We start from the raw sequence: 22945 nt of genomic DNA, 5'->3' as shown, positions 1-22945 counted from the left end.
GTGTTTGGTTATCACAAAAAAAAAAAAAAAAATGACAGGAATGTTGTTTATTTGACTGTAATTCAGTGAGAGACACTTCCAAAAATTAACTGACAGTTTATAGCAAATGGTTTTACAGTTAAGATCTGGACAGAAAAGACTCTGCAGAGAGACTGAATCCTCCTTAACACATACACGAATATGAAATCTTAGTTAAATAAACAATGCCAAAAGCTCAGGACGGTTGCCATGGTGGTGGAGGGTGTCAGCACAGACATATCAGGGGAGCAATAGTCAGTCGTGTCGGTTTAAAAAAGCCATGCTGTACACCTACAGGAATATCACTGGATGTTACTTGTCAGCTGGTAGCCGCACAGCTGAGTGAATGTGGAGCTGAATGAATAAAGCAGCTGCTGCCAATCAGCTCATCAACGAATGCTAAGGTGAGGCGAACTTCATGCAGTTCATTTAAGTTAGGGAATTCATATGTGCTGAAGCAGTAGCAGAGACAAAGATAGACATCTTACAATAAGCAGGGCTGTGTTTAATATAATTTTGTTGCCCATCTGCATATAGAAAACTGTCAAGCACCAAAGGTGTCATTAAATGGATGGTCACAGTCAATCTTATTTACTCATCCTCCTCTTCAAATAGCTCCTGATTTCAAATGAATTTTTGTGAGTATCATCATATTTCTGCAGCGTTCTTGATTTTATGTGCTTGAGTTTAAAAATGTAACATTTCACAATTTTGGCTTCTTTTGTTAAATCAAAAAGGTATTTTGTGAATAGACACAAAGTATTATATTGGTAACAGAAGATCCAAAAATCAGGTATATTATCAGCACTAGTATTGAAACAATTCAAACAATACCCAGCCCTAGTCAAGAAGACAAAACATGAGAAAGAATGGCCAAACAGTACTGCAACAGGAGGGAGGTATGAAGGAAAGACTCTCTCTCCTTCTTTTGGACCTGCTCTGCTCAACTGGTGGGGTTTGGTCTGGAAAGGGGAGGAGACAGAGAAACGACGGGGAGGGAGGGAAAGAGAAAATGGGGTGGGACAGCCCCCCCCCCCCCAACCCTGCGCGCACACACACAAACACACACGCGCGCGCACGCACGCACACACACGCACGCACACACACACACACACACACACACACACGTACATGTGCAGACACACATGCACGCACACATAAATGCACACAGCTCTTCAAAGCCAAGTGGTTTTCACAGACATCCAATTACACTAAGAGATGACATCTGGCGAACTGCAGCAGATAAATAAGGTGAAAGGAAAGACAAGATTCAGTCACCTCAGAGAAACTAACCAGATAACCAGAGGGAGCACTGCTGATAGAGATAGGAGAGAGGGAGAGGCAAAGGAAAGAGGGAGGGGGCCAAAGGAGAGGGAGCCACACAGAAGGAAAGAAGAGAGGCAACGCACTGCTCCAGCGCTCAGACTCCGAGAGGCAAGGACAGAGGAGAGATAGGGAGCTCAGCTCACTGACAGACGCACAACAAGAGAGGGCAGAAAGACGAGAGCTCCCGGGCTCAGTTACACACTCAAGTGACTTCAAACCAGCTCCGACAAAACAAGAGAAACAAAGAGAAAGACAGAGAAGAAGAGAAGAAAGTCTGGATTCTGACTCTTTTTGTGGCCCTCCTTGCGTGGATTTCTCACATTGGACATTTTATGAGAAGCAGCATTAATCCTTTTTTTTTTTTTTTGACTTCCTGTTTTTATTTATTCATTTTGTACTCAACACACTTGGCATCTTTTATCCAGACCTCCTCCGCCTTCCTGTTATCCCCCTCCCAGGACTGGAGGAGATACATGGTTAGGGACATGTGTGTGGAGTAGATTTTAGTAGCATATATGAATGAACTGACATTTTCACTGTGTGTGTCTTTGGATGCGAGATTGTAGGTGTACATTAGGACTCAAAAAAAGGGATTTTTAGTGTGAGAGTGTGTGTGTGTGCGCAAGTGTGTGTGTGTGAACCAGGAGCAAAAAGCGGCGGTCTAAGGAGGAGAGAGAGGAGGAGGCGAGAGGTCTTTGAGGCAAGCCCCTGGTTGTTCCCATTGCGAGGTGATCTGAGTTATGGATGTTGACGCATTCCTGCTGCGCTTCTGAGGAATAACCAGCACCGGGGACCACAGCAGAGTCAGCCACAACACTGCGGGCTTCCCCACCACCAGCAACAGCATCCATCACCATTAACATTACTGACAACTCTACATCTGCTACCAAGAATCTCTGATCACATCTGCCACAACCTTGTCAGCCTCCGACCCAGCCGTTCTACAGGTTTTCATACCACAGTCCCGGTGAGGTTGTGGGTCCCCAGACAGAGGAGGTGTAGTCGGTCGGTCGGGGGAGTTTCTCCCACTCTCTTTCCCTCTCCCCGCACCCAGCTCAGCATGCCCCAGCCCCTGAGCACCTCCACAGCTCTCCCAGCTCCACTACCATGTGTAGATGGACAGTGACACAAGGTGCACCGGTCGCCTGGTTCTCCTCCTGCCCCTGCCGCAGACCTCCTTCACTCCTTCTCTCCCTCACCTTCCTTCTCCTGCTTCTCCTGCTCGGACCCTCCTCGTCCTCGCCCCTGTCCGCTTCATCATCGCCGTCAGTCTCTGGAAAGAACCACAATGCACCGGGAGGGACGCCTCCTCAGTTCTTCGTTCCACACCCGTCACCTTCCTCATCGCCCGCACCTCTGCATGCATCCTCTGCGAGGTTGCCACGGGCGACCAACGTATCATCGTCCTCGGCGACAGTCGTCGGGCGCCACGTGCGGAGCAGCTACAACCATCTACAAGGAGATGTGCGCCAGAGGAAACTGTTCTCCTACCAGAAATTCTTCCTTCGCATTGACAAGAAAGGAACAGTTAATGGCACCAAAAGTGAGGACGATCCATACAGTAAGTCAACCTTGTTATGTGTTTGAATGCGTTTCATTTGTTCTACAAATTTAAAAAAGGGCAGCAATTTATGAGAACGAGAAAGCAGGCTATTACTGGGTATCTAGTTGCACTAAAAATTGTTAGGAGAGCAGTTAAACGCAAAGGGAAGTCCACTCTACTGGGTTTAAATATCTTTATGCCCATATCTGTAAAGGAAAACACACCTCAGCCTCCCATCCCGGCTCATGTGTTAATCTGCGGAGAGTAATGTTTCTGTTTTGCCCACCTAGGCAACAGTGCACATTAAGACAGGTGACTGGGCAAAAGAACAAAAAACAAAGCTGCGTGCTTTTCAGCCTTTACACCATGTGTAGAAGCAGGCATATTTGCCAGACTACAGAGTTTGGGAAAAGGCAGCATGACAGTAGGAGAGTTGGAGAGGAGAGGAGAGGAGAAAACAAAATGAGTAAGCCAGGCAGATAAAAAAAAAGAGAGATGATCTACTGGAACCAATTAGAAATTGCCCAGAGAAGGTTCTTCCTCTTTGAGGAAATATCTAAAACACAGCTATTACCAAACCCCTGGGGAGAATGACAAGTAGACTTACTCCTTGCTGCTATTGTGCTGCAGCTATAATAGCAGTGGGCATATGCTAAGTGTGAGGTTATACGGACTCAGATGTAAAGTAATAAGCATGCGATTCCGGCTCCTTTTTCTGGTCGTGCATTTTGCGGGCTGGGAAATATGATTTTAACCTTTATTTATCCTGAGAAAGGTCACTTAGTACACATGCTCTTTTGTCAGCACCACTCAGCCTTACATTCACACAGTTACACTCTTTCACACTGGGTAGACTCCCAGCTTAGTCTTCCACCGCTGAGTACTAAGAGACTCCACTGGTACCTTTAAAGCACCTGGAGCTACCTGAACTGTAGTTTTTGAGGGAGAGAAGAATATTTCTACATGAATGAATGCAACAAGCACACATTTTGCAAAATCTTTTATAAGGCATATGGACTTATAATGCAGATTTTGAACATGCATCAATATAAATTTGTGGAGCATGCTGCATGATAGCATGCAAACCTCAACAAAGAATCCAATCTGTACACTCGCAAACAACTGGCAAATATGTTTAAGGGCTTGTAAGGGTCATCGTAATCATTTATGACTGATCCAGAACAGAAAATCAGCTGTTATCATTCTGTAGTCCACATCTTTATCTTCTAGTTAAACACATCTGGAAGTTCTCCAGGACTGCCACAGTCCTCTGGCCTCAGAGCAGCTCAGAGTAGCTGCATCGCCTAAGGGCACGTTGACAGTAGTTGTTGAGGGAGAACAGAACATTACTCCCACATTTACCTGCCCAGAGTTTCCCAGTTCACAGAATGAGATGGGTGACGTCCAAAACACGAACTAATTTCTTTCAGATTATACAACAGGCTCCTGCTGCATTATGTCTACTGCATGTGTTTTAATTTGCATGAGCGTCTGGGAATGTAATCTTCATAAATGGATCTTTATCACTCACACACCTTCATACACATGTCGTAGGTTTGTATGCATCTGTCTGTGGGTCTGTGGTGCTGTACAAGCCTCTCCTGCTGAGAGCATGCACACACACGCACGCACACACACGCTTGAGCACAGAGAGGCCAGTCTTGCACATGGCCTCCATATGGCAAAGCCCACTTTTATTAGGGCCAGGGCCAGTGTGAATATGTGTGTGTGTGTGTGTGTGTGTATGTGTGTGTGTGTGTGTGCGTGTGCTTGTGTGTGTATGTGTGTGTGCCACTCAGACACCAAGGCTCTGCCAGACATGGCTGAAGGAATTTCAATTAGCGTCTCTTCCTCCCTCCCCTTGCCTGCAGTCTTCTCTGACACACACACACACACACACACACACACACACACACACACACACACACATGCGCGCACACTTTTACACACATGCATATAAAGAGTTCAACCATTAGGGTGCAACGTGTCACTAACTATAATGGCATCAGGTCATGGCATTAGAGGCACAATCCATCAATTTCAACAGCTCTGGCCACGTGATTGTTGTGGGAAATAGGTAAGAACTTTCTAGAGGAAAAAAAAAAAATCTTAAGTATGAGGACTCGGCCATGGAAGCCAAACCTTTCAGGCCATAGTTTAGCCTGGCAGCATGTTTAGCAGACATTTCATCAAGCTGCATCTACCTGACAGCAAGTGCAGATGTAAAACATGTGTCAGATTAAAAGATGGGAGGAAATTTGGTGATATTTGGTCATTGTTTCATCAGAGCCAAACTCTGATGAAACAATGATTAAATCATGTGTGTCCGCACACCATCGCACTATAGCCCACGTCCTGCATTTGTAGTGTCTGCATCTGTGCACAAGCTTGCATGTACAGCAGTTTGTATGCGTATACTAATGCGCCACCTCCTGCTATTTTGCATGCACTTTAAAATCAGCAGAGAACAAATTCTACCCTTCAAACTAAACCAACCGGAACATAATTAAATTCTCCTCCCCTAACTGAGAACACTGATGTGGTATTTGACATCATGTTTTTTTTTTCCCCTGCATGACCATTCCTGCTCAGGCGCCTGATGTGTTTGTAAATGTCTTAATTTTCAATGTGCTTTTTGGATTATTCTTATATGCTACAGATTACAACCATTGGTCATTTATCCTGTATAGGATTAACAGTGTTACAACGGAAACAACTGCACAGATTAGTTCTCTGATGCAGGTTTCAGGCCTTTATGTGCTTATCAGAGACACAAGGCTCTTTTGAGATAAAGCATAGCTAGCTTGCAATATCCATATTCTATACCTTCATACTGCAGGGTGCTAGAATTGCTCCAGTGTGTCAAAGCGAACTCAGGAGTTGCATATGTAGAATGTGGCTAAACAGCTCTTCAGAAATGTTTTAGGAAAGCAATAAATTGAAGGAAAAAAAAGTGAGGGAGCAGTTATTAGTGTGGTTGTCATGGTCTAGTAGTCTGGTAATGTTCAGGAGGTCAGATTGCAAATGAGTGTCATTAGATGGTGTCAGAGGTGATGAAGAACTTTTAGGTCCGGCTCTGGGGTCGAGGTTCTCCTCACAGCCGAGCCATTCTAATCATGTTGTCAAAGCTGCGGGTGGCGCGTCACTCCGAGTTTAGGTTTAGGGCCTGAGTTGTGAATCTGTGCTCGCTAGCGGGCCAGTGTTTGTCTATTTGTGTGATCAGTGCCCATCTATCCATCTCACATCATAAGTCCTTCAAGATGAGGCGCTCCGAGTCTAAATATGGAAATCCTGCTGGGCTGTCACGTGATTAGCATTGATCCTGCCACTGACCATAAGCAACAAAACTGTCCTTGTTTTCTTTCCTCCGTGTTTTCCACAGACTGTCACATCGTGTTTACAAACAAATGAATAAAGCAATGAAAGAAATGGACATGTGTTTGCAGTTGGACCACAGACTTGTGGTGGTGCGCAGCTCAATTAGTAATGAACGGTGCCAACTTGACTATAGTAGGAGCTTTGATTCTCACTGTGGCCACCTGGATTGTAAAAGCTGCCACACATACTTATTGTTACCATTAATCACAGTGAACACGTTACCCACTCACGTGAATGAATCAAACACTCCACAATTTATGGATAGTCTAATACATGGGACGTTATTCTGATTTAGTGCAGGTTTTCCATGTCCAGGCTAATTACACAGGTCTGCCCCCTCTACTTTGACCTCTACCTATTGACCCAAGTCAGGAAGCTTTGTTGATGGAAAGGTCAGCACTACACATAGTGCATCACTTTTGGCTGTTTCTTCTGTTACTCTGCCACTGCTCGCTATGTGATGTAGCTTGTGGATACAAATTTCACATTCTTTAACATCGACATTTCTGATTAATAATTCTTGTATGAAAAAATACATTTGTATTTCCAATAAATACAACTTTTTTTTTTCTTTAAAACAAGAGAAATAAATCTTTCAGTTCAGCAAGATTGTTTCAGCCTCTTTCCAATACAAGATCAGTTTGGTGTGCGCCAAAATCTTGAAACAAAACAAAAGAAAGCAGATCACTGCTCTAAATTACAGACAAATTACCCTTGTTTCTACGAAATTTAAGGAAAGAGTTGATTTGTATTGGAAATGTTAAAATTATTTCACTCCACTGACAGATTTTTCTACTTGTTTTGAGAAAACTGGACTATTAGGACAAAAAGAAATACCAACTTAGAGTTAAGTTCACTCCAAATAACAAAAAAAGCAAAAAGAAATGTCAATGTCAGTCGCTTTGTCTTCTAATACATGTATTTGTCTTTCTGAAACATCTGAATTATGTTTTCAGAACCACAACCAGTTCTTCATCTTTCTCCTCTCCCTTTATAAACCTCCAGTGACTCAGCAAGATTGACTCAAAAACAAAAATATAGCAAGTGCTCGCCTTTTCAGATTTTTTTTTAATATTTTATTGAAATTACTCTCAGTCTTTTCCCCCTTTTTTGTTCCTAGATCTCTTTACTTTGCTGCCTTACTCTCCCCGTTTCTTTCCTTGATGAGCGCGTTTAGGGTTCTCGTGGGAAAAGGTAACAGTGTGGCCCATAAAAGAGAGTTATGAGGAGGTACTGGATGCACCAGAGGTTAGTGTCAGTGTTGCTTTTCATTCAAAGTTATTTTGACATCTTCATGGACTCCCCATCTCCAACGGCCGTAAATAAAAGTGGTGAGCAAATTTCACTGCACAAGCTTGTTCAGGAAATGCTGAACTTATCGTCGAGCACTCCCGAAGCCGCCAGAACCAAGTTTAACATCAACTATTACATTCAGCTGTACTCTGGATACAACAATACAACACACATATACTACCTGCACACTTCCTATATTTGATCTCCTGTGAACTTTCCTCTGATCACACTAACATTAACTCTGCTTGTGGTTGAAACAAACAGGAAGTAGCCCTGATGAGTTGTAAAGAGAAATCAATCATCTAATAGGCAACAATCTGCCCATATGGGGGGAACAGCTTTGATGAATTCAGATAAAACATATTTCATTAGATACAACACTCTTCATGGTGATGTTTTGTTCATATCTGAAGTGCAGCAGGAGTCTGGATCAAATCATGTCAGCTCCGATTCACGACTCTCTTTACTGGAATCTACGGAGCAAACAGAGCTGTCTAGGATCAGCAGAAACATTACATAATATTGATCATCTTACATAAGAGCAATTGTATTTTACTGTAAATGACAGATAGCTTTGCCCCATACATTTAGAAATAAACCAAGCCAAAGCATCAATAACGAACTGCAAGCTTTCACATAAGCTATTGCGGGATCTTTGATGCCTCGAGTCTGGAGTTCTCAGTTTGGGACAAAACTTAATGCGAGTCCCAGAAATCAGGCCTTTGCACCGAGGAAACATACATGTGTCGAGGTGGCGGTTACACCCTAAAACAGATGATACAAGTGAGGAAGCACTCCTCCGTTTTTTCTGCTGTCACAATTATCAACTTGTTGTCTTTGATAAAAAAAAAAAAAAAAAAAAAAACACAAAATCAGAAACGTTCTAAGTCTCCAGTTTGAGTTGTTACACAAATTCTCTGGGCTCATTTAACTTTGGCATTTTCATCTCGAGACTGCTAAGTTTATTTCATCGATGGTCTATATGTTATTGTAAATAACTGTAATAATAAAAACGTAATCCTCGCAAAAATGATTAGCTAAAATAATTGACCTCCAAAATGGACAGACAATGATTTCTACTTCTCGCCTCTCCCTGCACTTCTTCGTCAGCACTATTTTCCATCTGACACACAGGGGTGAGTGTGAAGGTCTAGAGGTTCAGATGTATGAGTGCCCTTTGACCCCATTACAGCCCCTTACAGGGTCATTCATAGAGCACGTGTGTGTTTATGCTTTGGATGTGTTAGGAAGACACATGCAGAGCTAGAATTAGTCAGAACAACCATCCACAGTTTTCCCATCAAGACATTTGCTGAAGATATTTCTCCCTTGCTAAAGTGCAGTTTCTAGACTTTTGAAAGCCGTGTTTGTGTTTTTGCCAGGAGTCACTGAGGACAATGACAGGATCCGTCTCATTTTTCCATCACTGTTTACATATTTCATGTCATCGCCGCTTGATATTTTCCCATCAATTCACTCCCCTGTCCATTAATGTGTCAGCTACAACAAGACTGAAATAGGAGCCAGATTTCTGTAGGCAGACCAAGGCAGCCCTGCCACAAACCCCACCACTCAGGCACCACCTTAAACAAAAGTCTTTCAGCAGCAAATCATGTTTCCGTAAGATCCTCCGCCGCTCTGGAGCGCTCCGGCTCTCTGAAGAGAAAATGGCTCCAGACATCAAGAGTCGATTACTATCCGCAAAGAATCTTGAGTTGGACATCTTTGTTTTGATGGACGGCCTTTTTCATTGTTTATGTTATGTGGAGGATTCTTGCAGAGTACAATCATACGGATCCAGGAGAGCGGGGGAGAAAACGAGAGAGAACAGGAGGAGATACTAAACTATCAGCTATCAAGCTTTAGTGTGAATCATCATCTCAATGAAATATCTGGGAGTACGGAGTCATATTCCTGAGGTTTTACACAAGCCTGCAGAGTCCATATTATTAACATAGAGAGGTATTTACTGTATGAAAGCCGAAATGTTGCCCATTCAGCCCAGTTCTTGGCTCATCTCTGGGATGTCCCTAACAATAATCCAACAGTTTGCTGTTGTCTAAATAACAAGTGATTACATCTGACAACAAACTGCAAAACAGAATCACAGCAATGTTCACTCTGGTGTAAACAGTGACAGGAAAGTTGTTAGCATCATTTACAGTTACGAACTGGAAAGTGCAGTATTTGCCATGTCAGCAGTACACTCATCTCCGCGGCTTAATGTTGTAATACTGTGTAGTCAGCCAAGAGTGGAGACAGTACGGCTTTGTTCTACAGATTATTTCATTGTGAATGTAAAGAAAATCTCTGATAGAAACTTAAGCAAAAATAAATGTATAATAAATATTAAACTCATAAAAAAAAAAAATGTATGATGCAAACATTCTGTAGTTTAACTGCTTCATCTCCAACATTATCAGAGGCCGTTTCAGGTTTCCTCTCTATGTTCTTTAAAGCTTTATCCAAGCAGTCCATGACACAACCCTTTATACTTTAAACTGGGCTCCTGCAGAAGAAAAACAAACGGCAACTTTTTACCGAGGTGAAAGTCACATTTTATATAAAACCTTAATATTTTACATCATTGTAAATTTTTGATTTTGGACAGTTGATCAGACAAAAGGACAACATTTGAGAGTGTCACCTTGAGCCATGGGAAACTAACAGGCATTTTCACTTTCACATTTTTAAACTGACCAATCAATTAATCAAGAAAATAATAGCTGCCACCGAAGCCCTTTTACATTTACGTCTTTTACAAACCTAAAAACAACAAACATCAAATGTTTGTGTCTTCCAGTAGCGATGCTGAAAAATGCATTGGAAGCCTAATACTGAAAGTGTCATTTTGGCCTGGTGCATGTGAACAGACAGAATTCATGGTCAGTAAAGCAGTGGGAGGTGAAGAACAGCATCTGTGACAGATAACATCCAGGGCTGCTGCCATATAGATAGACCATGTGCACACACACACACCTCATGTTCCTGCTCTCCTCCATACTCTCTCACTCCCCCCAACCCTGCTACACACACACACACACACACCATGACACACACACACACACCATGAAAGTGAGGCTCTTAATGGAGTCATCAAAGGTAAAGCTGAGAGCTCAGAGTAGAGTCCAGAGAGGCATCTGGACAGCCTGGCCGTTTGAACAGAGAAGGCAGGAATGCCAGCTAATTACTCTCTGTGTGTGTGTGTGTGTGTGTGTGTGTGTGTGTGTGCGTGTGTGTGTGTGCGTGTACTGTAAGTGAGGAAAGAAAAAGAAAGTAAAGACGCTACAAAGAGAGAAAGCTGCATGTGACAAACTGAATAATACTTGTACATGTCGGTGCATAATATTTGTGGTGTAAAATAACAAGATTTCTGAAGCTCAAAGTCCAATGCCAACAATGCAAACCACAACAGTTGGGAAACATCGCACTGGCAGCTGAACTGTAAATGAAAAATGTGCGAAATGCAGACAACCGTCACAGCACTTTGCCTGAAAACATAACTCCTGCCGTGTCAGGCCTGTGAAATGTTTTGACAGAAACTGGCAGCTTTGGCACTTTATCATGTTACAAAGTCAACTGTGTGAAAGGCATCACAATATCTCAGGTGGTTACGTTTTTTTTTTTCACCTTTCGCTCAAATCACCACTAACATCACTGTGAATTTCTGTTGGTTTCCTCCCAGCTGCTCTTAAACGTGTGTGACATAACTTGCTTGGGTCTTGCTGCGCTCGGTAAAGTGATCTCGAATTATGCCGACTGGAATGACGAGCCGCGCAGATGAAATTTAATGCTATCGGCGGCTGAAACCTCTGGTATTTTAAACAGGGTTTTCACTCAGGTGATCCGCTTTGTGCGATTTCGGAATAATCTGGGTTTGTTTTTCTTTTGGCACTTCAGATAAACGAGGCCTGAAATCGCACACAGCTTGAACACTGTGCGGAAATGGCTATTTTTGAGGAAGACAGTGATGTGAGTGTTACCATCAGGGATGGAAATAAAACCAATATGGGGGCAAGAATAAGCTAAATAATAAAGTGAGTGCAGGTCAAATAGAGCAATTTTTTACTAATGGAAAAACTATTTAGAGCATACTATTATCGACTTAATAGGATTTAGAATCCTGAAATTTAAGACATCCAAAACAAATTATGAAAAAAAAAAACAATTTACCAAGAACTGTATTTGTAAAACAATTTTGGCCATATTGCAAATCAGAAACAGGCCTCTGTTTTCTCAGCTTCAGTCAAAACTGTCGGCCAGGCGCGCTTTGATGTGGCCACTTAGCACAGGATGATACTGTTGTCAACCACATCAGTCCAAACCAATACCTCAACGCTCCTCACAACACAGCAGTTTCTACTCCAACCCAATATCTTCACCGGCACTCGCCAAGCAAACTGCACAAGTGAGAAATGTTTGTTTTCTCTCAGACTTCAAAGAAATATTCAACCAAACTCCATGAAAGAAAAAATAATGCAAAGGAAATATGATAAAACCACAAGTGGCCTCAAATACAGCAGCGGTCGAGATACCTTTTTTTTAAAAAATGCATTTTGCTCATTGTGTTTTGTATTTATATGGTCAAATAGAGCAGAATAGTTTAATATTTTCAGTTCGTATCTGATTTAAACACATTGGTGGTCTATTTATTCCTCTATTCTTCTTTTGTATCTTTTATTTATTTATCTATTTTTTTCTGGCAGGGATTTTGGCGGTTGCATGGATGCAAACTCTCATGTCGCAGTGAATACAGCATGTTGTCAGTCTGTTGCATAGTTTCAAAGAAAAAAAATGATCTTAGTGTTTAGACCTCAACTGATGCATATCAGATATTAAATCTTAAAAACAATACATAATAGTGCTTCCACTTTTGCTTCGTGAAAATTTTGTTTTTTTGAACGTCGCATTTATATTTCACATTAAAAAAAAAAAAAGCGAGAGAATTAGTCGCTGCAGAAAAACAACCGGAAAAGTCAAGGGTTCATCCAAATATCTGAGCTTTGGACGTAGAATAAAAGAACCCAAACCATTTCCATTCCTCGCACTGAGGGGAGTTCATGACACAAACTAGTCCGCAAGTGACAATATTTCACAGTGCAGAGTGAGACCTCTCCGGGCTGCAGGCACGCAGTAGACCCACTCACAGCTGGTCACCGCGTCGAGGTCACAATGTGAACAACCGCAGTATAATCTTCAAAAAAGCCCCTGGATAAACAGTGGAAACATTTTCACAACCTCCCTTAACCTTTAGGTTCAGCTGGAGTCTCACTGCCCATGTTTCCAGAGGGGCCAGCCGGGGGTCGACAGGAGGTCTGTGCGTGTGTGTGTGTGTGTGTGTGTGTGTGTGTGTGTGTGTGTGTGTGTGTGTGTGTGTGTGCGTGGGTGTTCTTGTGTGTGCGTATATACGTATATACGTGCGATTGTGTGTGTGGTCACTGGAAAAATAATTGAGTTACCAAAGCCAACGTCTACTGTTCACAGCTGTACATTTTTCTCAAAACTGATCAGTTGTTTTAATCCTAAATTGCGTTGCAACAACACTTTGAACATATTGAACAAAAATTCATGTTTTAATGCTTCTGTGGAATAGTATTGGGGGGGGAAGCACATCCAATTTCAATGTACTGCTTTTCAGCAACAGTTCGAAACTTGTGGCTCTTTTTAAAGTATGGTATAGTCTTAGAGTTACCTACATTCAGGAAATAATGTAGCATATCAATAAACGCATGGTGCAACTGAAGGATAGTGGACTGAACAGATGGTGGATTGACGACACACTTGTAGAGATCGAGAGAGTAGCAGAACATGCTGCTCCAGTAGAAACAGTGTAACACGACTGAGTAAGTGTTGAGAACCACCCAAGCAAAAGTATAAAAGCAGCTCTTTAGAAAGCCTCTCTGAGAAGCTTTTAGTTACGTTTAGTTACCCTACTGACCAATCCCGATGGTGTCTGAAGTGGTGACAGTCTTCTTCATCAGAAACATTTTTCAACGTGGGGTGGACTAGGGTGTGATTCTGACTGCGTCTCTTTCCTCCTCTCTCTTCTCTCACTTCCTGTCATCTCACTACTTTTGACTCTTTAATAAAAAAGGCATAGAAAACCCCAAAACATACTTTAATAAAAGAGAAATATTTCTCAAAGAACTGAAATGAGCTTCATGTCAAACTGAAGAACCGTAGACTCCTCCAACCATGTTTTATACAAAACGCAAACTCCTGCCGGTACGTTGTCAAGCGACAGATCTTATTGGGATGATGAGACACAGTCAGTCGTCAGTCACATTAAAAGACTGAGGTCTACAGGGAAGAGGGAGAAAAATTGTGGGGTTAACCAAGAGGGAAAAAAGAGTGAAGATAAGAGCGTCAAGAAAAGGAATAAAGATGGAGGCCAAACTAGCACTGATGTGAGGAAGAGAGAGAGAGAGAAAAAAATCAAAGGAGACAGTGGAGATGAAGCAAGAGAGAGATATGAGAGACAGTAAGTCTAAGTGTGTTTCTCAGCACATTGTCCAAAAAAAAAAAAAGCCTAAGTGGATACGCCTTGATATATCACAAAATATCTGTTATACTTGGCAGAGGTGGGCAAGTCGGCATATTGATAAAAGATAAATGCGCAAAAGTTCAAAAGAAAGACTCAGCAAATACATCATGACGTACATGAGACATGCGGCTTCAACATCCACTGAAGAGATGAAAAGCAACTGCAGAAGAAAACTTCAGGTCTGTTTGAGCTGATGAAGATGCTCTAACGTTCCACAAATCAATACAAAAAACAAACACAAACATATTTCCAGCTGGTTTTCTACACTGTTTTTCTCCATTTGAGGTTTGACTGGCATTTTTTTTTTCTTTCCAATTACATCATCTTGTTGCTCTTTTCTTTCAGCATTTTTTTTTGGTTAAATTTTGCTACATTTAGATGGAGAGCTGGTTAGTGAGGCTGAGTGAATTATCTTGCAAACTGGCTCAAATTTATGAAAGCTGCTGTTGTGTCTCTACCTTCTGCTTACGGTGTGTGTCTGATTTGCAATGTACTTTTAAAAGGCAATGGACTTTCATTACAAAACCCATGAAACAACGTAGTGGTCTTTATGAAGTGGTCAATGAACAGTTTCTTACTGTTAGAAAGCCAGGCTGTGTTTATTTGTACTTGTAGCTCCGTCAGTGTTATGGTTGGGGTTTGACTGGCAAAGACGCCTTTTGGCTTGTTTTTATGTTAGTTGTAGTGTTGCCCTGTTACACACAGGTGTTTGCCCTTGGTCGGTTGTTGATAGCGGAAAATGTCCATGCCTTTTATATTAAGTGAACCCTGTGCTATTTGTGCTTTCAGTGTTAGGTCATAAAACTTTTTCTCTTTGCACTCAAAAACATATATTCATAATTAATATGCTGGGCTGAGATCCAGGGGCCACACGGAGGGAGAAAAACAGTGTGTTCCCTTTTTCTTTTTTTTAGGAAAAAGTGAGAAAAGAGAAAAATACATTAACAGACTCAAGATACCAATAAGACAAGGTGTTGAATTAGAGAGTAAAATAATAAAGCTCTAAGTGCAATGTGGGCCCAGTACCAGAGACCGAACCTTATTGTTTAAATGTGTTCGCATGACTGCATCTGTGTCCTGATGTGAGCGTCTGCAGTGATACAAGCTCAGGTCCTGTTTTTCTCCGTCTCCGTTGCCATAAACTGTGTTGTTGCAATCTAAGCCTTTTGTTGCAGCCTGGCCTTTTAACTCGCAGGCAGACGGGCTGCTTCTGGTAACTGGTAAAGGGGCCATAAAAGAGCCCTGTGCTTTTGGTTTTTCACAAACCACATCAAACGAGAGGAGGGAAAAAGGGTTTGAACAGGTGGACCGGCCTTTAGTGCAGCACAGACAGATCTTATTTTGATAGATCAGTGTTGTGCTACACGTCTGTGTGAGTAATGAACTTAATATAACGAGCCAACATGATGCACTGTGAGCCACGGAAATCTTCTTCAATTTTAGAGGTTGAGCAAGCTTTTATTGACCAAATAAGGGAACTGAGGGGATAGATTAATGCCAGTGTTCTTCAGCCAAGACCAACATTTAACAAAAAGAAACAAGGCCTAAAACTATTTAAAAAAACAAAAAAAAAAAAAACAAAACAACAACACAGACAAGATGGAAAATTGTTAGTGCAAAACAAATTAATTTTATGCTCCGCAAAACAAATGCAAGACTGTCTCCTTTTGCTTATTTCTCAATGTTTTCTCAGTGCAGATACTAGGAGACAACAGTGACACTTGCAGTTTCGTGGTGATATATATGTAAATGCAGCGAGAGAGACAGTCCAAGAAAGAAATATATCTGAATATATAAAAAGGTTCAGAATTAGGATTTACAGCTGTACAACACAGCAGGCAGCATGCAGATGCTCACGGATGTCTCCATCTGTAGCTACAACAAGGCTCCCCAACCTTCATCTTCACAGAACTCACACCAGGGCTGCAGGATGTTGCAAATCTGTCTAAGGATGAGAGAGTTTGAAAAAAGGCAGGGAAGGGGCATCTGGTCAAAAGACAGGTATAATTTATATGAGAATCTGAAGCTTAAAGAACGAACTCATTGCGTGATCTTTAAACATTCCCTTGCTTCTCCTCATCACCATTTGTTCCATATTTTCTTTTTTTTTTTTTTAGGTAAACCTACAACTATGTGCATTTGTTTGTTTATTTGTTTGTTTTTTAGCAATGCAGCTTGTCATAAGGCAGTCTATCACTCATTACTCAAACGGGAAACTGTCTAAGAAAAGCTCAAGAATGACAATAATAGACCTCTAGAGATTCTTTGGATTTACTCTCTCTGTTTCTCACTTCATCCTTCTGACTACTCCTGCAACCAGGTTCCACTTCCTACCGGCCCCTTTAGCTAATCCTCTCAAAACCCTTGATAGTTTTATGGCTTGGTGTAACCGACTTTAGGATGAGAGAAGAAAGGGCCGGCGACCACAGCTTAAACCAGTAATTGGTTCAGGCTTGAAAACTGATACGGACGCCTTGACCTCTTGCCAGTCTGGCAGCCAGGAAGCCTCTCTCCGTCCTGTCCGTGTGCCTGCCTGCCTGCACTGCCTGCCTGAGCTCCCCTGGTCAGAAAAACAAACACTGAACGGAGAAATGTTTTTTCCTGGCTTACACCTCGATCCCAGGGCATGCAGCCCACAAGCTAACCAGCAAATGAACAGGGGGCAAGAGGCCGGTCTGAGGTCTGACAGTCACAAAAAAAAAAAAAAAAGGGAGACAAGACTGGAGTTCACTTGTGAAGAAGGAACTGCAGGTTTCTCCTGCAGTATTTTGGGAATTTTAAGCCATTTTGTAAACCCTCACATTCCAAGATTTACCTGCTCACATTTTAAGCTAATGCTAACACAATCAAATACTATTTCTATGGTGTGTCAGATCCCACAGTCTCTGAGAAGGATTAGCAATGTTTTCTTGGTAACAACGCTAACACTTGCAACAAATGGTTAGCTCTCTTGAGGAGCGTAAATATTTTGTCTGGTATGAGAAAAAATGTAAATGACAGCAAAACAGAAAGAAACCCACAACGTACATGAACGCAGCTGTATCTGAGGAAATGATCCACACAAAGTTTTGACACCTTTGTCTCTCTGTCCCCGCTGCACCAGGTATTTTGGAGATCAAGTCAGTGGATGTGGGGGTGGTGGCCATCAGGGGCCTCAGCAGTAACCACTACCTGGCGATCAGCAAGAAGGGAGTGCTATACGGAGCGGTGAGTAGCAGTTTCACAGCGATCTACGCTTCTTTTTTTTTCGTGTGTGTGGTATCTTGTACTTTTTCATCCTAAATCTCCTCTACTTTTAAAACAAACACTTTTTCATTCTCATGACGGTTGAATTCATCTGATGATGTTGTCAATCTAAGTGACTCAAAGTCTTGCAAAAGAGACACTTTTCTTTCAAGTTTTGACTGTGGCTTTTCTTGAATGCCTTTTAAAACAATGGACAAGGCTGCAAGACTCTATTCCAGAAATAGGAACCGCAGTTAGTCAATGTGAGCTCTCCTCTCTGCTATCTACCTCTCCTCTCCACTCCATTCAGAAACAGGAAACACAATCCTGCAGTTTCTCTATTCTGCTTCAGTCCCTCTGGGGAGAGCGGCCCTTGTTTCATCCGTTTTCTCTCCCTCCCTCCTTTTCTTCATCTCATTCTCTCCCTCCCTTTTTTTTTTTTCCTCTTTCCCTTACTTTGAAAGGACCCAAACTTTCAGCGTGTCTCTCTGGAGCCACACCACAGATGAAATGACACACGGTAGAAAAGAAAGAAAAAGAGGCATTCTGTTGCATGGCCTGAAACTGAATTCCCATGACGTCTTCTGCTCGGTGCAACACAAACCACAGTAGCACGGTGGTGAAGGGCTGGCGTTCGATTACACTTGATGGGTTTACACAGTGACTTCTTTATCCAGTGGTAATCAAATGAAATCATTGTTTCATTTTATCACCAGATTAATACATGTAAGGATTATGACTGCCTTTAGGTTTTACCGTGATTCAATTTGTATAAAATTCTCAAAGAAAACCGAGGATGGATGACAAATTCAGTGTGTGGTCCGGGTTATAACACTGTACATATCTCTTAATTTAACAGTAATATTCTTTTTACTTTTTAAGATCTGAGCAGTAAGTCACTTACTCAAACGTTCCTGACATTATTATTTTTCATGATTCATTGCTATAATTTGATCTAATTTATGATCTTTTTTTTTTTTTTTTTTTTTAAATCTGCTTAACTAATCATTTTAATTGAAAGGCAGCCAGCTCACACACGCTGTTTGGTTGTACCGAGCACCAGCATTAGTAAAAAAGCTGCACAGTGTCTGTAAAATATTCTCATTTTGCTTTGGGAACATTCAGTTTTACTTCTGGAACCAATTTGAACAGCTGTGGCCAGATACAGAGAGAGAGAGAGACTGAGTTATATTGTGCATGTGTGTGTGTGTGTGTGTGTGTGTGTGTGTCTTGTGTGTGTGTGTGTGTGTGTGTGTGTGTGTGTGTGTGTGTGTGTGTGTGTGTGTGTGTGTGTGTGTGTGTGTGTGTGGGGGCAAGAAAATTTTTGCTCGTGAATATCGACTGCATCCAGTTAACTGGCTGTTTAAGCGACGTTAGCCTTAAGCACAAGGGCAGCTTCCAGTAAACTGACAAATGTTACTCTCTCAGATCATTTTCTCTTCATTTACCAGTGGGTGGTCACTGTGGTAATGTAAACCACAAACATGGTGTCACGATGCTCTTTGCTGGCGACGAGCCCGAACCTCTAAGACGTCAAATCTCACGCTAACCTCCCTGCCCCCATCATCACCCGGGGGAGTGTTCTTAAGCAGCGGCTGACCATTTGTTGATCACAACAATGAAAATATCAACATGTTGTTTCTGAGCTCAGACGAGGTTCGGAGGAACAACCTCAACATGGAAGCAAGCATGGAAATATGTAATCTTCCAGCCACCAGTCAATCAATAATCACTATTTAGGATAGTAATAATGAAACTGAAAGATTAAAAGGAACCCGCAGGAAGACTGCTGCTCCATTAGAAGAAAAGAATCTACTGACATTATTTATTATTTACTTTCATGTCTGTAAACTACGAACCACAGAAGTATATCAGCCTTCAGACTTGTGTGGATGATTCATGTTTTAACAAATTACGTTATCAGACGCACTGTCTGATAAACTTTTGGTCATACTTTTTTTTTTTCTTCATCAGGGATATTAAGCCATGCCAGACACTAAATATGACCTATCAGCTCTGTGCTCCCATTTACACTCCTTGTTCCTCTTCCACAGAGGGACTTTGGTCCGGACTGTCGTCTGATTGAGCGCATTGAGGAGAACAAGTACAACACCTACGCTTCAGCAGAGTGGCGCAACAAGAAGAAGCACATGTTTGTGGGACTGAACGCCAACGGAAAGCCAATGAAGGGGAGGAAGACACGGAGGAAAAACACAGCCACTCACTTCCTGCCCATTGTGGTACAACCACGATGATTGGACACGTCAGCCATGGGAGAACACTGCAGACTGCAGGGTATCAGACTTTTTTTTGGAGTTACAGTGATGGCTACATTGGACAGATCTGAATGGGATCTGAATGATGCACTGAGAAGGACAAGAATGGAAACCTAGAGACATTTATCTCTGATGGATAAAGACAATTCTATTTTTAAAGAAAGAAATAAGATATATTGCTATACAATGTATATATTATTTTCTGTTTTAAGTTATAAAATACGTAGGCACAGTAGAAAATATGAAAAGAAACGACTTCTGTGCCAAAATGTGATTTAGTAACTCACATTTCTAGACTTGTGTACATGTGAAGTGCTTGACTAAGGAGAAATGAAAATGAAACGAAATGACAGAAGGCAAAGATGCAAGAGGAGAAGAAAGAGGAGGAAGTACTGATGGAAAGCTGACTGATAGAAGAGAAGAAGAGAAGAAGAAAAGGCAGAAAAAAGCAGGAGAGATAAAAATGGCAGTCGAAAGGATTCAGTCAAAAGAGCACCAACACAGCAGCAAGTCTGTTTTTTTCTTTAAATTTATTTATTTTGTGTAATATTTAACAAAAAAAAAAACAAAACACAAAAAAGACAAAGTCTTGTCTTTTTTTTTTACCATTTATGCTTTTCTTTTTGAATACTAATCATTTAAACCTGAATAAATATAAAAAATATATTTGTCTTTAACTTGTTTGACTGACTTTGAATCTTTTTTTTGTTGTTGAGATTTTCATGGTTCAATTACTGGTTGCTCACACTGTAAATACACAGCAAAGAGAGAGAAATAAATTCATATATTGATAAAACATTCAAAGGAGTTCGTCAATCAACTGACCAAAGACCCGCAATAATGTATATCATTATGAACAAACACACACATTTTATGGAGAAAAGACTTTGGATTCAAACGCCGTAAGCATTGTATGGGAAGGGTAGAAGACAAATACTGATTATATTGATAGACTATTTTATATTTTGCCTCGATGGAGAAGAATTATTCAATGATGGATACTGTGTGGTTGAAAGCCACTGAGCTAGTATGTGGAAAAGATTATTTTGCCAAAGTACTATTTCAAAATGTCAAGAATGTTTTTTTATGCGCAAGCATTCAAATATATTGGAAACCAAAAAGCACCACAACTGCCTTTATCAAAGTAATCAGGGTTTATACCAAACTGTGAGTGAGTCAGTGGAGTACCTTTATAAAACCAAGACATGGATCAGGAATCTGCAAGAGATTAGCCTTTTGAAAGAAGCCCAGCAGTCAGCCTGCTTGATGATTTCAGGGGTTTTCATTTCTCACTGCAAAAACCTCTCTCTTACATGTACACATGGCAAACATGGCTTCCTTGAGGATAAACACTGTCTTTTATGTGATAACAACAAAGACGAAACAGGCTTTAGAAATGGCCGACACACACACACACACACACACACACACACACACACACACACACACAAACACAAACACGTGCGCGCGCACACTTGGGCGGCTGGGTAAAGAGGTGTGTGCATCAGTGTGGTCTAGCAGCTGGGAAAAGCCTCCTCCTTGACCTTACTTGTCTGAAACCTGTTGCTGTGCCCCCCGAGACAGAGAGACACATGGAGCAGGGCATATGGTATAACGTAAATATCACTCCCTTGTTTATCACCTGATTCTAATTAACTATGATGTCATGTTTTCTTTATTCCTCTCTTGCTTTCCCTTTTTAAAAAAAAAAAAAAAAAAAAAAAAAAAAACTCTTTCACTCGTGTTGTTGCTGTCCAGGTCCTGCGATTTTGCTCACCCCTCCCCCCCACTGTTTTTCAATTTTTTTGTCATGTCGTGGTAAAGTTCAGACAGATTCCAGAAATTAGCGGGATCAGACCTAGAGCAAGGTTATCACACAACACAGACAGACACACACACACACACACAAACATCCCTATGCCCAGGGCTGCAACAGTTGTAATTTGCTCTTTGCATACATCACTTTCAACTCTCTGCCATCTGTTTCTGTATGTATGTGTGTGTGTGTGTGTGTGTGTGTGTGTGTGTGTGTGTGTGTGTGTGTGTGTGTGTGTGTGTGTGTGTAAATTCATTTCCGAGTATGATGGAACCCACCAGAGTTGGTCCATCCTGCTGTGTTTATTACAAAAAGGTCCTTGATCCTCTTTTTGTGCTCAGGAATCCTCGGTGTCTCACACTCACGTCAAAACGTGAGTAAGTATGATGCATCAGGGGGATATTCAAATTTCCTTTCATCCTCCCAGGGCATCTAGTCCTTTGTTTATATGATTACTTGGGTGTTCTGTAAACGACATATCAAGTACAATTACTTTGAAATGTGTTCAAGAAACTGATCCACCCCCCACCTCCCCCTCTCCCTACCTCATAAAGTTCAAGGGCTGGCATTCCTAAGCAAAGATGTCTTTATTATTTGGTGGTACTACTTCAGAGATCTACATATGTAAAACCTCCCATTTAAGTCCCTATTAGAGCATGGAGCTCTGGATTCAAACTTAGATACAAATTCATCCACTTGTTCATTCAGAAAACTTGGAATCAAGTCTGCATATATATCACGAGTGGACCTCTTGGAATAGCTGGATGTATTTTTATTGCAACTTTAACATGACTTAATGTGCTCTTGCTTTTACCCGTAATACATAACAAGGCCAGACTTTAAAAGCGGGGCATTTATTCAAGACAGATGTTTCACACTGATTATCAACCCCAATGACATCTGAGTTAGTCTGTTCAGCGGCACCAAGCCACACATCGTTTCTCCCATTTCTACAGTGTGCCTAACATGTTTCTAAAAACTGTTTGCCAATGTCATTTTTTAGTGTTGTGCTTGGGTATGTTTGGTTAGTGTTTGGTTTGTTGAGGCATGTGGCGAGGCTCAGTATGCGGTTTCTGTTTTGACTACATCAGGATCTATCGGACCTGTGTCGGACCTCAAATGAAACATACACCATCGGCTTCACACGTTCACAGCTCCTCTGTTTGCTCAGAGAGTCTTGTGGCCGTGCGACCTGACCGCAGCAGCAGCTGTGAATATTTTACATCCCGGGGAGAGGGGGGAGAGAAAGCCAGGGAAGGGGGGAGAGAGTGAGAGAGAGAGAGGGAGAGAGAGAGAGAGAGGGAGAGAGAGAGAGAGGTTGCGAGCTTTGAATCAGAGAAAGACGTGTGGGTTTGGAGGAGAGGTGAATAACTGAAAGAACTACAGTCCTAGGGGCATTTACAGCAGTCAGGGGGTGGGGTGGGGGGTGGGGGTGGGGGGTGGGGGGATGTTTGCTGAGAGGGCAGCAGTTTGGATGGGATGCCAAAGGGTGAGAGGAGGGGGTGAGTGGTTGGGAGGAAGAAGGG

At 41.8% G+C, this 22945-nt stretch overlaps 1 protein-coding gene across 1 annotated transcript; it reads left to right on the top strand.

The window, feature by feature from the left end:
• Positions 1-1374: 1374 nt before the first annotated feature.
• Positions 1375-20366, top strand: fgf10a (fibroblast growth factor 10a). Its single transcript, XM_023401479.2, has 3 exons — positions 1375-2905; positions 17206-17309; positions 19382-20366. The coding sequence occupies exons 1-3, from the start codon at positions 2452-2454 to the stop codon at positions 19580-19582; spliced, it is 759 nt and encodes a 252-aa protein (XP_023257247.2). The 5' UTR covers positions 1375-2451; the 3' UTR covers positions 19583-20366.
• The last annotated feature ends 2579 nt before the right edge of the window (positions 20367-22945 follow it).

The sequence above is a fragment of the Seriola lalandi genome, unplaced genomic scaffold (genome assembly GCF_002814215.2).
Source record: "Seriola lalandi dorsalis isolate HSWRI2012SDOR001 ecotype SW California unplaced genomic scaffold, Sedor1 jcf7180002053686, whole genome shotgun sequence".
Classification (NCBI taxonomy): Eukaryota; Metazoa; Chordata; class Actinopteri; order Carangiformes; family Carangidae; genus Seriola; species Seriola lalandi.
Note: the sequence above shows the minus strand (reverse complement) of the source record. Positions and strands in the feature narration are given on the sequence as shown.

Coding starts and splice junctions, on each gene's coding strand:
- fgf10a (XM_023401479.2), top strand. CDS start 2,452: ATGTGTAGATGGACAGTGACACAAGGTGCACCGGTCGCCTGGTTCTCC. Junction 2,906..17,205: donor AAGTGAGGACGATCCATACA/GTAAGTCAACCT, acceptor CCGCTGCACCAG/GTATTTTGGAGATCAAGTCA. Junction 17,310..19,381: donor AGGGAGTGCTATACGGAGCG/GTGAGTAGCAGT, acceptor CCTCTTCCACAG/AGGGACTTTGGTCCGGACTG.